The sequence below is a fragment of the Dendrobium catenatum genome, unplaced genomic scaffold (assembly GCF_001605985.2).
Source record: "Dendrobium catenatum unplaced genomic scaffold, ASM160598v2 fragScaff_scaffold_537, whole genome shotgun sequence".
Lineage (NCBI taxonomy): Eukaryota > Viridiplantae > Streptophyta > Magnoliopsida > Asparagales > Orchidaceae > Dendrobium > Dendrobium catenatum.
This window is the reverse complement of record NW_021318999.1, coordinates 496,555-508,699: the sequence shown is the minus strand read 5'-3', so window position 1 is coordinate 508,699 and position 12,145 is coordinate 496,555. Positions and strand designations below refer to the sequence as shown.

The 12,145-nt window shown below is 41.1% G+C and overlaps 2 protein-coding genes across 2 annotated transcripts; both read right to left on the bottom strand.

The window, feature by feature from the left end:
* Positions 1–753: 753 nt before the first annotated feature.
* Positions 754–1,218, bottom strand: LOC110109413 (uncharacterized mitochondrial protein AtMg00810-like). Its single transcript, XM_020840480.2, has one exon. It carries the CDS (start codon positions 1,216–1,218, stop codon positions 754–756), a length of 465 nt encoding a protein of 154 aa, XP_020696139.2.
* A 7,756-nt stretch (positions 1,219–8,974) lies between these two features.
* LOC110109432 (scarecrow-like protein 23) lies at positions 8,975–11,040 on the bottom strand. Its single transcript, XM_020840501.2, has one exon. It carries the CDS (start codon positions 10,528–10,530, stop codon positions 9,154–9,156), a length of 1,377 nt encoding a protein of 458 aa, XP_020696160.1. The 5' UTR covers positions 10,531–11,040; the 3' UTR covers positions 8,975–9,153.
* Between the last annotated feature and the right edge of the window lie 1,105 nt (positions 11,041–12,145).

Here is a 12,145-nt window from a genome sequence, read left to right as displayed (position 1 = left end):
CTCCATATAAAAAAGGTTATTGTGTTTATGTTCTTTCTCTATTTATGAGCTAGATACTCGTGCAATGCTAAGACTTGAAATTTGATAGTTTACTGTCGTGAATATCCTAGCCCGTAACACTTGTAAGATGTTAAACGAGAGGGAGAGAAAAAGGAATACCGAGTGGAAACAAAGAAAGATTAAAATTTCATTCACACTTGTACAGAAGACAGAGGAGCTCTTTATAAAAAATGAAATACAAGAATGACCGTAACGTCAGGATGACGTGGAGCCCACGTATGCAAGAAGGTACATATCTTGTATATCTTATAGGCCCCTGCAAACTGATGACTGCAGAGTGGTGATTAGTTTGTTGCATAAAAATTTGAACCGACATATTGGTAGTGGCTTGGTGAAGACGTCAGTTATTTGGTCATTGGTACATATATGATGGATAGTCAGTTGTTTTGACCGAATGCAGTCTCTGATGAAATGACAGTCCACGTCGATGTGTTTGGTTCTAGCATGATAAATCGGATTATTGGCGAGGGCGATGGCAGACATGTTATTGCAATAAATAATTGTATGAGTTAGTTGAGGAATGTGAAAGTCCTCGAGAAGACGGTAGAGCCAAAAGACTTCAGAGGCTTCTATTGCCAGAGCTCTATATTCAGTTTTTGTGGATGATCGGGCCACGGTGGATTGCTTTTTGACTTGCCAGGAAATTAATGATTTACCTAAAAAGTTGCAGTATCCGAAAATGAATTTTTGGTCTTAGGCGTTGTTGGCCCAATCGGCGTCGACAAAGCCTTGTAGGTTTAGATGATCTCGGTACAAAGGAATACCATTATCAGTTGTACCTTGAATGTAGCGAAGAAGTCTTTTGAGTGCGTCGAAGTTGCTGTTGAGAGGAGCGTGCATGTGTTGGCTTAGTTGATGCACCATGAATTGAATGACATGGCGTGTTAAAGTAAGGTATTGAAGTGATCCGATCAGGTGATGGTATAGTTGAGAGTTGGAGAAATCTGTGCTACAGCTGGTTGAATTATCGGTTTTGCAGGAGATGGGGGTAGAGACGGATTTTGAATTTTGCATGCCAGCACGTTCCAGAATTCGTTTGGCATATTGTTGTTGATGAAGGACTCTGTAAGTTGTGTGAATGGTTTGAATGCCAAGAAAGTGAGCTAGAGAGTCGAGGTTGCGCATTTGAAGCATTCTTGGAGGCTGGATAGTAGCCATTTGATCTCCGTGGGGGAGTTGTAGGTGAGTAGGATGTAGAGTCAGTTTGGACCCAATTTATATATGAGAAGAGATGGATCAACATTGCTGATAATAAAATCGAAAGTTTGAAGGTGATTGGATAGAGTTGCGTACCATTCGTGTGGAGACTATTTGAGGCCGTATAGAGCTTTCTTCAATTTGCAAACGTGGGTCGGATGCATGGAGTCTTGAAAGCCTGGTGGTTGTTGCATATATACGGTATCAGATAGTTTGTCGTGTAAGAAGGCATTAGAGACGTCTAATTGATGAATATCCAAGTTAGAATGTAGAGCAATGAGAATGAGAACACGAATAGGGGGAATCTTTACGACGGGACTAAAGGTTTCCGTATAATCAAGTTCGTGTTCTTGATTGAAGCCCTTTGCGACGAACCGAGCTTTGTATCGGGCCACAGTGCTGTTGGATTTGAGTTTGGTTCTGTAAGTCCATTTGCATCCAAGTACATTTTGATTGGGATGGGGTAGAACAAGATCCCATGTTCCTTGCATTTGTAATGCTTGGAATTCTTGAGACATGGCGGTTCGCCAGTATTCGCTTTTGAAGGCTTGATTAAAAGTAGTGGGTTCGGTGTGGTGAATGATATGAGAAAGATTGAAGACTTGCTTTGATTTGGAGTGGCCGGTCTTGGATCAAGTGAGCATGTGGTGTGTAGTGGGTTGTGAGTGTTGGTGGAAGAAGTTGAGTTGGAAGGAGACGGAATGGGTTATTGAATGGGAAATGTGTCTGGATGATTGAGGTAGTTGGAGGCCAGTATGGATGAATAGGAAGCGACAGGTTTAGTTGAGGGTGGAGGATTGAGATGAATGCTAATGTGATTACTGATGGAAGTGGGTAACCCGTTTGTTGGAACAAGAAGTAGAGGAGGAATTATAGGGGGCGGGCTGGTGTTTGAGTTGTGATGGTTTGATAGTTGAGTGAAGGGGAATATTTCTTCGTTGAAGATGACGTAACAAGGTGTAAATCTTGTTGGTTGTAGGATCGAAGCACCAGTATCCATTTTGGACTGGTGCGTAGCCTATAAAAATACACGGGTGAGATAATGGAGAGAGTTTGTGAGTGGAGTAGGGTTTGAGCCACGAATATCAAAGACAACCAGAGACTTTTAGATTTCTATACGTGGGTGGTTTTCTATATAGAATTTCATATGGTGATTTGTTGGAGGTATTTGGAGAGGGCAGACGATTGATTAAATGGACGGCGGTCAATAGAGTGTCAACCCAAAGATATGTCGGAAGGGATGCTTCAATGAGTAAAGTGCGAGTGGTCTCGGTTATATGACGATGTTTGCGTTCGGCCACACCATTTTGAGATGGTGAGTAGAGACAAGTAAATTGATGAAGAATGTCATGAGCAATTAGATGAGTTTAGAATTTATTGTTGATGAATTCACCGCCGCTATCTGTACGAAGCGTGCGAATATGAGTCTGAAATTATCGTTCGATCATTTTCTGAAATTCGAGAAATTTGTTAAAAAACATTGGATTTTTGGACAAGAGGATACACCCACGTATATTTTGAAAAGTCATCTATGAAGCTAACGTAGTAACGATATACGTAGTTTGAGACAGATTGAGAGGGGCCCCAGACGTCGGAGTGAATTAATTTGAAAAGAAAAGTACTATTACTTTGTGACTTTTTAAATGATAGTTTGTGGCTTTTAGCCATCCTACATGTATTACATGTTAAAGTAATAGAAGAGGTACAAATGTTTGAAAAATGATTTGCTAGATAAGAAAGCATGGCCGAAGAGACGTGGCCATGACGTTGATGCCAAAGATCGGGAATGGGTTGAATGGAGAGAAGCGCGAACTGAGAGGTAGTAGTTGTCTTGTGCTGGATCGTACAGAGAGGATAGAGCCCGTTAATACACGAACCCATGAGAAAAGTTCGGTTGGTCTTCGGATCCTTGATTTTGTAGCCCGAGAAGAGAATGTGATAATCCATTTGTTGTAAGTGGTGAGTTTATGAACAGATAAAATATTGAAAGAAAGATTTGGTACAAGATTTAGTGAGATAGTTGAAGACTACCTTTAGGTGTGGGTAAAAGACCTTTACCAGTGGTGTGAATGGGGAGTTGCTGGCCGTTACCGAGGATGACTTGGTTGGAGCCGGTGTATGCATGTGAAGATTGGAAGTGCGTCGGATCCGAGATAAGGTGGGAGGCTCCGCTGTCAAGGTACCATTCGGTGGGTGGAGGAGGCGAGGGGGAGGTGAAGAGAGCAGCAGGTGGTTGTTCAGTGTTGTATTGATCGTCATGACGATGCTAGCATTTGACCGCGGAGTGTCAGGTCTTGCCACAGATTTGGCATGTGACGAGCGATCTTGATTGTTTTCCGCCTCTAGTGTTCTTCAATGAGTTTATATTGTTGTAAGAATTGCGCCCGCGGGAAGTGCTAGATCGACCTCGGCCATGGCCCCGTGCTGCCGTAAGAGCAGTGGAGTTCGCAAAAATTTGGAGGGACTAGAGCTTGCGGGTTGTTTCATGTGTGAGGTTTAGCTCTTCGCTACAAAGAAGGGTATAGAGATCGTCTAAACTTTGAAGGTTGGTACGAATTGCGGTTTTAAAAGATTGATAAGTGGGCGGTAGTCCGTCCAAAGTGTAGTGAATAATGTCTTCAACGGCAATGGGGGCGCCGACGACATCAAGAGAGTCTACTTTGGTTTTGATGTCAAGAAGGTATTGAGACATCATTTTATCCTTCATAGTGAGGTAGTGAAGTTCGTGTTTGAGCTAAATGATTCTTGAGCGGGTGCTTGATTGAGGTCGCCGATCAAGAAATGTCCATATTTTGTTGGAGTGGTCGACGGATAAAACGTAGGGGAGGATTGTCGGTGATATGACAGAGTATAAGGCGGCTGCGAGATTCTGATCGAGCAAGAGCCAGTTGGTGTAGTTGGGATTGGGGATGGACTAACCAGTCATCGTGGTCCTGATTCTTAGCATGATGGAGGAAGATCCATCCAAGAAACCTTGGTATCCATTTGCCCGAAAGAGTTTAAGAACCTGAGATCGCCAGAGAGGGATGATTTTCGACGGTAAGCGGTTGAGCAATAATGTTCTTGACATTGCTCATGAGGAATTTGAAGGACGTCGGAATCGTCGGAGAGGATTGCGGCTGTTCTTCAGAAGCGAATTGATCGGGGGAGGAGGTGGTGGTGGAGGTCTCCATGGGAAAGACGAGCAGAACCGAGAGAAAAGAGGGAGGGGAGTTTTACCGCTCTGATGCCATATAAGATGTTAAATGAGAGGGAGAGAAAGAGGAATACCGAGTGGAAACAGATGAACTATTTATAACAAATGAAATACAAGAATGATCGTAACATCAGGATGATGTGGAGCCCACATATGCAAGAAGGTACGGATCTTGTATATCGTAAAACACTAAGTATTATTGAAGAAGAAATATAGTTAATTCAGTATGTCAGCATTATTTATTCTGCTTTAGCTGAATATTTCTAAATTTAATAGTTATTTTTATATAATAATCACCTTACAATATTCCACAGCCAAAAAAAATTTCAACAAAAAAGGCACAATTCTGTAGAGATAAATATCAAATTCATAGAAGAATTCCAGAGCTCTAACCCTCATTTGGAATCTCCTCTCGGCCATCTCTAGTATTCAACTAGTATTAAGCCATCTTATTATGCATTGTCATTTGGTCTTCTATGCTGGTACGAAAAGGGTTCTATAGATATTTTTAGGAGTCTTAATAGTTCTAAGAAGTTTTTAGGGGTGTTAATATTTGATACGATCCGAAAACTCGACTCAAATTTGACCCAAAAATTCTGAGTTATAATCAACCCATTGTGCATGCCAATATTTGAACTATTCATTTTCTTAATACCCAGAGTACAGGAATACAAAAGTATTTATAGAGCCCGACTAAAGGACCGTACAAGCTTTAACCATTACAGTTGGCAAGAAGTGTACTTTCTTGTTTATATGTTAACAGTGCAACGGGTAGGGTTCAAGTTCCCGGATTGAATCGACTCGTTTGAAAAAATTGATCAGATTCAGGTTGACTCGAAAACCCGACAATGACCCGGACCAACCCGAAAAATAAAATCCTAATTCAATTCCAGCCCGCACCCGCGACTTGTGAGTCTTGTCCGTGTCGACATGTCGTCATGTCCGCACCGTGTTGGCATGCCTGGCCGTCGCCCCCTCCGCGCTGACGACGTCTCGTTCAATGGCTGTGTTTGACGTGAGTCGCGTGACAACGTTGAGTGTCGCTGCCGGCCGCAACGCCCGTGCCATGTCCCTGCCGCCGCCAACCTAGCCGTGTGACACTCCCATGCCACGCTGAGCAGCTGAAACGTCTCGTCACCTGCATACCACCCTGATTGCGGTCGCTGACTCACCGGCACTGTCACCGCCAAATGCCCTCACCCCGTGAGTCGCATGTGCACGGGTCGGGTCGGGTCAATCCGGTAACCCGCATGGTTCCGGTCCAAGTTAAAATACCTAACCTATTTTCAAAAAGGGTCATGTTCGAGTTTGCTCAACTAGTGTCGATTCATTGCGGTTCAACCCGATCCTGACCCATGACCCAATTTTAACATCCCTAAAAATTTTTAATCTAAATTTTGGTCTACAACAAACGATAACAAAATTCTGCCATTTTTTTTTTTGGGTGAGCTTCCCTTTTATAGTCCTTAAGCAATTTATGATAAATAAAAATTATTTACCGTTTTGCCACAAACAGTTCCGAATAATGCGATTGAAGTAGTTTTTATTGCAAATAACCTTTCCATTATAGTCCTCTTTTGCCGTCAAATATGCGATTGGTGTGCTTTACTAAATGGTCAAATTTATTCTTTTTATAATGTTTCTAATGGTAAAATGCCGGCTCTCCACTTCATTGATCTCACATAGAAGATGAATAGTTCTCATCGCTTAGCTTAGGCTCTAAGCTTTCATTTTGATTGGGCGTAAAGCTTTTATAAATGCACAGAACAAGAATCAAATAGAATCAAACAAAATAAAGTACGAATAAATTTCAAATTTTTTTACTTTTTATGCCTCATTAAGGAATTTTTATTAGGTCTGGTGTCCTGACGTAGCTCTACGTTCGGACGTCAATAACATGTCGCCACGTGCTCTTACTTTTTACTGTGCGGCCCGACGAGCCAACCTGGACCGAAACCCGGGGTTGCTATGTTCGCGTATTGCTCGGTATTGCTCAGTATTGCTTGACAATAACGAGAAATACTGTTATGTGAAGACCAATACCTAGCAAAACCGGGATATTGCTCGGTATTGCTAGGTATTGGTCTTCACATAATGATATTTCTCGTTATTGTCGAGCAATATCGAGGAATACCTAACAATACCCCAGTCTGCACAAATCAGTCAATACATAACAATCCCGGGTCCGGTCCGAATCGGGTCGTCGGGCCACGCGGTAAAGAGTAAGAGTACGTGGCATCATTTTACTGACGTCCGAATGTAGAGCTACATCAGGACACCATACCTAATAAAAATTCCTCATTAAGGCCCGTAATTGTAAAAAAATACCCAATATTTATCTTTACGAAGAAATATATCCAAAATTTTATTTCGAACAAAAAGAGATATTCGCTTCTATTTACTAATTGCATTTTGAAGCAAAGAAATTCTAATTTGGTTCAAATAAATATTAGACCTAATGATTCATCTGAAATAAAATACCAGACATATTTTTCTAAGAAAATAAATAGCATCTAAATTTTCTAAATATGATATAATGAGGCATATAAAATCAAATTTCTCATAGTTTTTACTTTTTATCACTATTCAAAATTTACTATACTAATTGCTACATTATAAATATTTAAAATAATATCTTTATTTAAATATTGGAAGAAACCCACCGTTGCTTAGCTTGATTGGTGGACCAGTATAATTGGAAACCCCCAACCCATGCTCTATTTCTCTCGAGCGTCAGCGCCTCTTAAGTGAGGCCCAATGAAATGCGGGTCAAGAAGTTTCTAGGGTGCGTGCCTCTTTTATGTTAGCCGAGGATTAGTCACACTGCCAAAGGCCCTTTCGGAGATGGCAGCGGATGGATATCCCGTTTATATATATATATATATAAAGATTAGCAAGTCAACAGATAAGTTCAAAGGTTATTTATTTATTATCCTTAGAATCTTACTACAGTGCTACAAGGAAACAGCTGGAGCCATGAAAACAGAAAAAAAGAAAGTTAAGAACTAGCACTCAACTGGCATCACATTACACTAACTTTCACAAACAAAAATACAGCATAGCATCAACAAGGATTTATTCTTCTACGAGTTTGGAAAAAAAAATAATTAATTCAAATATTTTCAACAGAATTTGGACGATTCTTGATTGAATTTACGCATATGGCAGCATTATATAGTACTATATACATATAAGCATATCTTATTTTCTTTGAGATTTTTTTTTTTTGTTGAAAACCAGAGAGTACTTTAAAGATTAAAGCTCTTAAAAGAATTATTGAGACAAACTTAATTAATTTATGAGAGAAAGAATCAAAATAATTCATTAACTACTATTTATTAAAAATTAAAATAATATCCAACCATATTAAACTACTATTTTAATCTCCTCAACCTCTTAAAAAAGAGCCAGAATAATCTCATCACAAAACTATTTTAATTTTTTTCTCAAAGACTTGAGAAATCAAGTCTTTTAATCAGGGGCGGATCCACTATAAGCCCCTAAAAATTTAAAAAAAAAATTATTATACAATTCTTTAGGTAATTTATCTCCCTCCATTTTTTTTCAATCTCTACACTTTTACTTATAAGTTTGCTCCCCCCAAGGGCGGATCCAGCTTCTTATTTTAGGGTAGGCAAAAAAATTTTTTTTTGATGGGGTATGGACAAAAATGCTTAGGATTAATAAAATGAGGGCAAAAAAAAATTTTTAGCGGGGCAAAATACCAAAATATTTAAAACTATCCCCCTAAAATAAATTTTTTTTTTGAGGGGGGGCAAAGATAATGGGGATCCACCCATTGCCTCCCCCCCCCCCCCTAAAAAGATAAGTCTGATTCCACCCCTGCTTTTAATATAATTGAAAATCATTTTGATCCTTCATAAAAAATTAAGAGATCATTTTGATCATTTTCTAATTAATTTAGCATATTAAGATGCCAAAATAATAATAAATCACCTAACTACTCTATTTCATATTTGAATACAACTGGATTAATTAGTGATTTCTAGAAATAGAAAATATGTTCATAGTAAGAGTGAAAGCGCTTAAGCCGGCATTAGCTGTTGATCTAAGAAAATTGAGAATCGGTAGAGTTAACAGCCTTACAGGGGTGCATATGGCTTGGTCTCTATCCACAATTAGTCACCGCCTTGTCAGCCCTATTGGCAGATAGCATTCTTTTCAATGCTGGAGACAAAGTCAAGACAAATATAATAAATCTATTACTTTGCATCCATTAATTAATTGTTAAATTTATGAGCTTAACTTGACCCAGCCTTTGATATTCTATTCACGTGTAAGGAACCTTTCTGTGACATTTGAACCAATAAACATCACAAGTTAATGTTGTTGACTAAAGATAATATATATTATTTTCATACTTCTGGAGTTTCGACATCTGAAAATTGCAGCGGCGAGAAATACAAAGTTTGAAGTCTTAGTTTTATATGAAGATCCAGCACACAATCAGATGAGAGAGACGGTGCAAAATATATAAATATAAGATTACGTAGATAAAAACAATACAAATAAAACTTCATAATTGAAGCTAATAATTATTACATTTAACAAACAACTTTGAATTTCTCTGATCATATAGTTACATAACCACATGCCAATTATGTTAACAAGGCAAAAAAAAAAAATTGTTATGAGAAAGATTAATCAATATGGTAATAACACGCATAAAAAACAAAATATTAATATAGATTGAATGATTTTGATTGATATTCAGAAGATCGTCGCCATGCAGTCGCAGTGATTAGATGTGTATCTTGCCAACCTAAGGATATTGCCATCCCTTCATCTCTCTCGAAGATCCGAAATCCAGTTGCAGTGCCATGGTCATCCATTGCAGAGCAATGGCTCTTGATTTTAAGAATAAGCTTTGCCTGGCTCACTGAACGCGAGCTCATCCTCACACCTTCAAATCGATATCTTTCCATCACTGCCTTCCATGTCTCCAACCTCTCATATCTACAACCTTTCTCTTCTTCATCCTTAACAACCACTGCATGTTTGATTTCCCTCCCCAAGTGGTTCTTCTCAATCCTAAGCCTTTCTATGTTCCTGGCTGGGAGGCAATCATCCAAGGAATCAAACATGGCGGCGAAGTAATGCAAGGATTCTGTGAATCTCGACAAGAAGCCATTGTGATTCCCCCTGCTCCCTTCCTTCTCAACCAAGGTAACCACAGAAGGATTCAATGTATTTATTTGCATCAAAGTTGAACATATATTAGAAGAATTCTTCAGGGTGTGGAGATAGAATACTAGATTCACTGCCACAGTTGCATTCTTCTTTACCTGAATCTCCGGTCTCTTTTCTCCTCTCAATCTCCCCTGAAACTCGAAGGAGATATTGCGGCAACCAGAGGCGAAGCTCGAAAGCCTCTTCTCTGTATCCCTGAGCTCTTCTACGCTCCCGCCAAACCCCGTGATAAGCAGATTGATAGGTTTCTGGTTCGTTGCCTTGTCGGATAAAGATTGGATCAAAGAAGGCCATTGCAAACCATATGATACATCGAAATCGATGACATGGAGGCATCCTCCATTCCAATGCTCATCTTCCTCGAAAGCTTCGAAGATGGCTTGGTTGGCAGTGAAGTGTGCGAATTGGTAGTAAGGGGACGCTAGGTAGAGGGAAGCGAAAGCAGAGAATTCCTCTTCAGGGGAGGGGTCCGCCATGATAGAGCTATAGAAGGAAGAATTCTTGGTCAAGAACCTCGCCAAGAGACCATCAGTGAAGTAGGCGGTCATCCGTTGGATCGGGTTACCGCATAAGGAGACGTTGCGGTAGAGCTGCCGCAAAAAGTCGGTGGCGGAGCTCACATCATTGCGGTCCACAGCATCGGCGCATAACAAGAGGAGGCGGACGGGCTGCAAACCCTTGTCATCTGCCATTGCAGGCCTGTTACAGCCAAGCCGCGTCATCCGATCCCTAGCTTGAAGCAAAACCATGAGATTCTTATCATTTGGTTCATCCATTCTTTTCCTTTTCTTCGTGAGTTCAAAATGACAGGCACTACCTATACTCAATCTCAAACTAAGGAGATCCTCTCCCACCTCTCCCTGCATCTTCTATCTATCTTTCTTTCTCTATTTATCTTCCTCAAATGATTTTCTCTCTTTGCAATCAAAGAAGAAAGATTGAGGAGGTGAGAGAGGGGAGGGAATACAAGAACGGGAGGTGGGAATATAAAGGGAAGGGAGGACTGGGAATTGAGAAAGAAGACAGAGTGAAGGGATCTTCGGAAAGAGGTTAAGAGAAAGGGTTAAGTGATTTGGATTTGATTAAAAAAATTGGAGAGGATCAATGGATATCTTTTGTGATTTGGCATTTTGTTCATGCTGTCGTGGGTTTCTCGATATCTCCAACTATTTCTCCCTTTTACGGATTCCTCCCACAGATTTCTGTTTTCTGCTTGTCTTTAATGGAATGGGAGTGGTTGAAGGGAAGAGCTTGGAATTGTTCAAGAAATACTAGACGTCAAATAGGAGAGAGTAGAGGAAGCTGCGGGGAACCAGCAACCGTCGCTACGACTTGTCGCCTAGCCACCCACCCGACCCCCCACTCTCTCTCTCTCTCTTCCTAATCTTTTTTCTATTCTACACCTATTGCTCACGAGTCCTGACTTATTTTTTCTCCTCCAAAAAATTTTTTAATGGAGAATCTATAGCGGTCAACCACCGAGGCCTCTACCCGCCAAAAAAATTCGTTAGCTGTTTAGCAATTAGGCCGGTTGTAGAGATAAAATGTTTTAGAGTAAATTCAATAAATTTAAAATCTATTTGATTCTATTTAAGTCAGTATTTTAACTAAGAATTTATTTATTTATTTATAAAACTCAAAATCTCATGGATGAGATTAAATATCTCAAGTTCTCAACCAATCGATCTAAAAATGGAGAAATTATTCTGCATGGAGTCCGAATGTATCTTTTCGTCTGGATTTCAATGAAATGAAGCCACGTGACTTATACATATCCTGTGTATATAGGATATGTACAAGTCATGTGGCTTCTAGGAGTGTCAATTTCGGGTCACGGATCGGGTTCGGGTCGAATTTGGAACCGACTCGGGTTCAAACGAGTCAACCCTAACCCGACCCGGGTATGTAAACGGGTCGAAAACTCGGACCCGAACCCGACCCGTCAGGTTGCCGGGTTGACCCGACCCGACACAAGACCCGAAACGCGCGGACGCGGGCGGGCGAGAACGGGCGAGTGCGGGTGTGCGCGGGCGAGCGCAAGTGTACGGGTGCGCATGCGAGCGCGGGTGCACGAGCGGGCAGGTGCTCTGGCACGCGTAAACGCGTGCTTGGGCAGCCTCAGGCGCAGGGCGCCGACGCTGGCAGGCACTGCAGCGTGCACTGGCAGGCTTTGTCGCGTGGGCAGTTGAGCGGGCAGGGTCCGGCCAGCCACGGGTGGTGTGCGGGCAGGCGGGGCAGCTTCGCGGGCAGTACGAGCAGCTGATTTTAAATGGGTTTGCGGGTTGACCCGGCAACCCGTCGGGTCAACCCGAACCCGACCCATTTTTCAAACGGGTCAATTTCTGAAACACAAACCCGACCAGTTTTGAAATTGGGCCGGGTCCAACCCGGATTTTCCGGATCGGATTTTCGTGTCGTGTCAAATATTGACACCCCTAGTGACTTCATTTTATTGGAGTCTAAATATAAATTACATCCAAA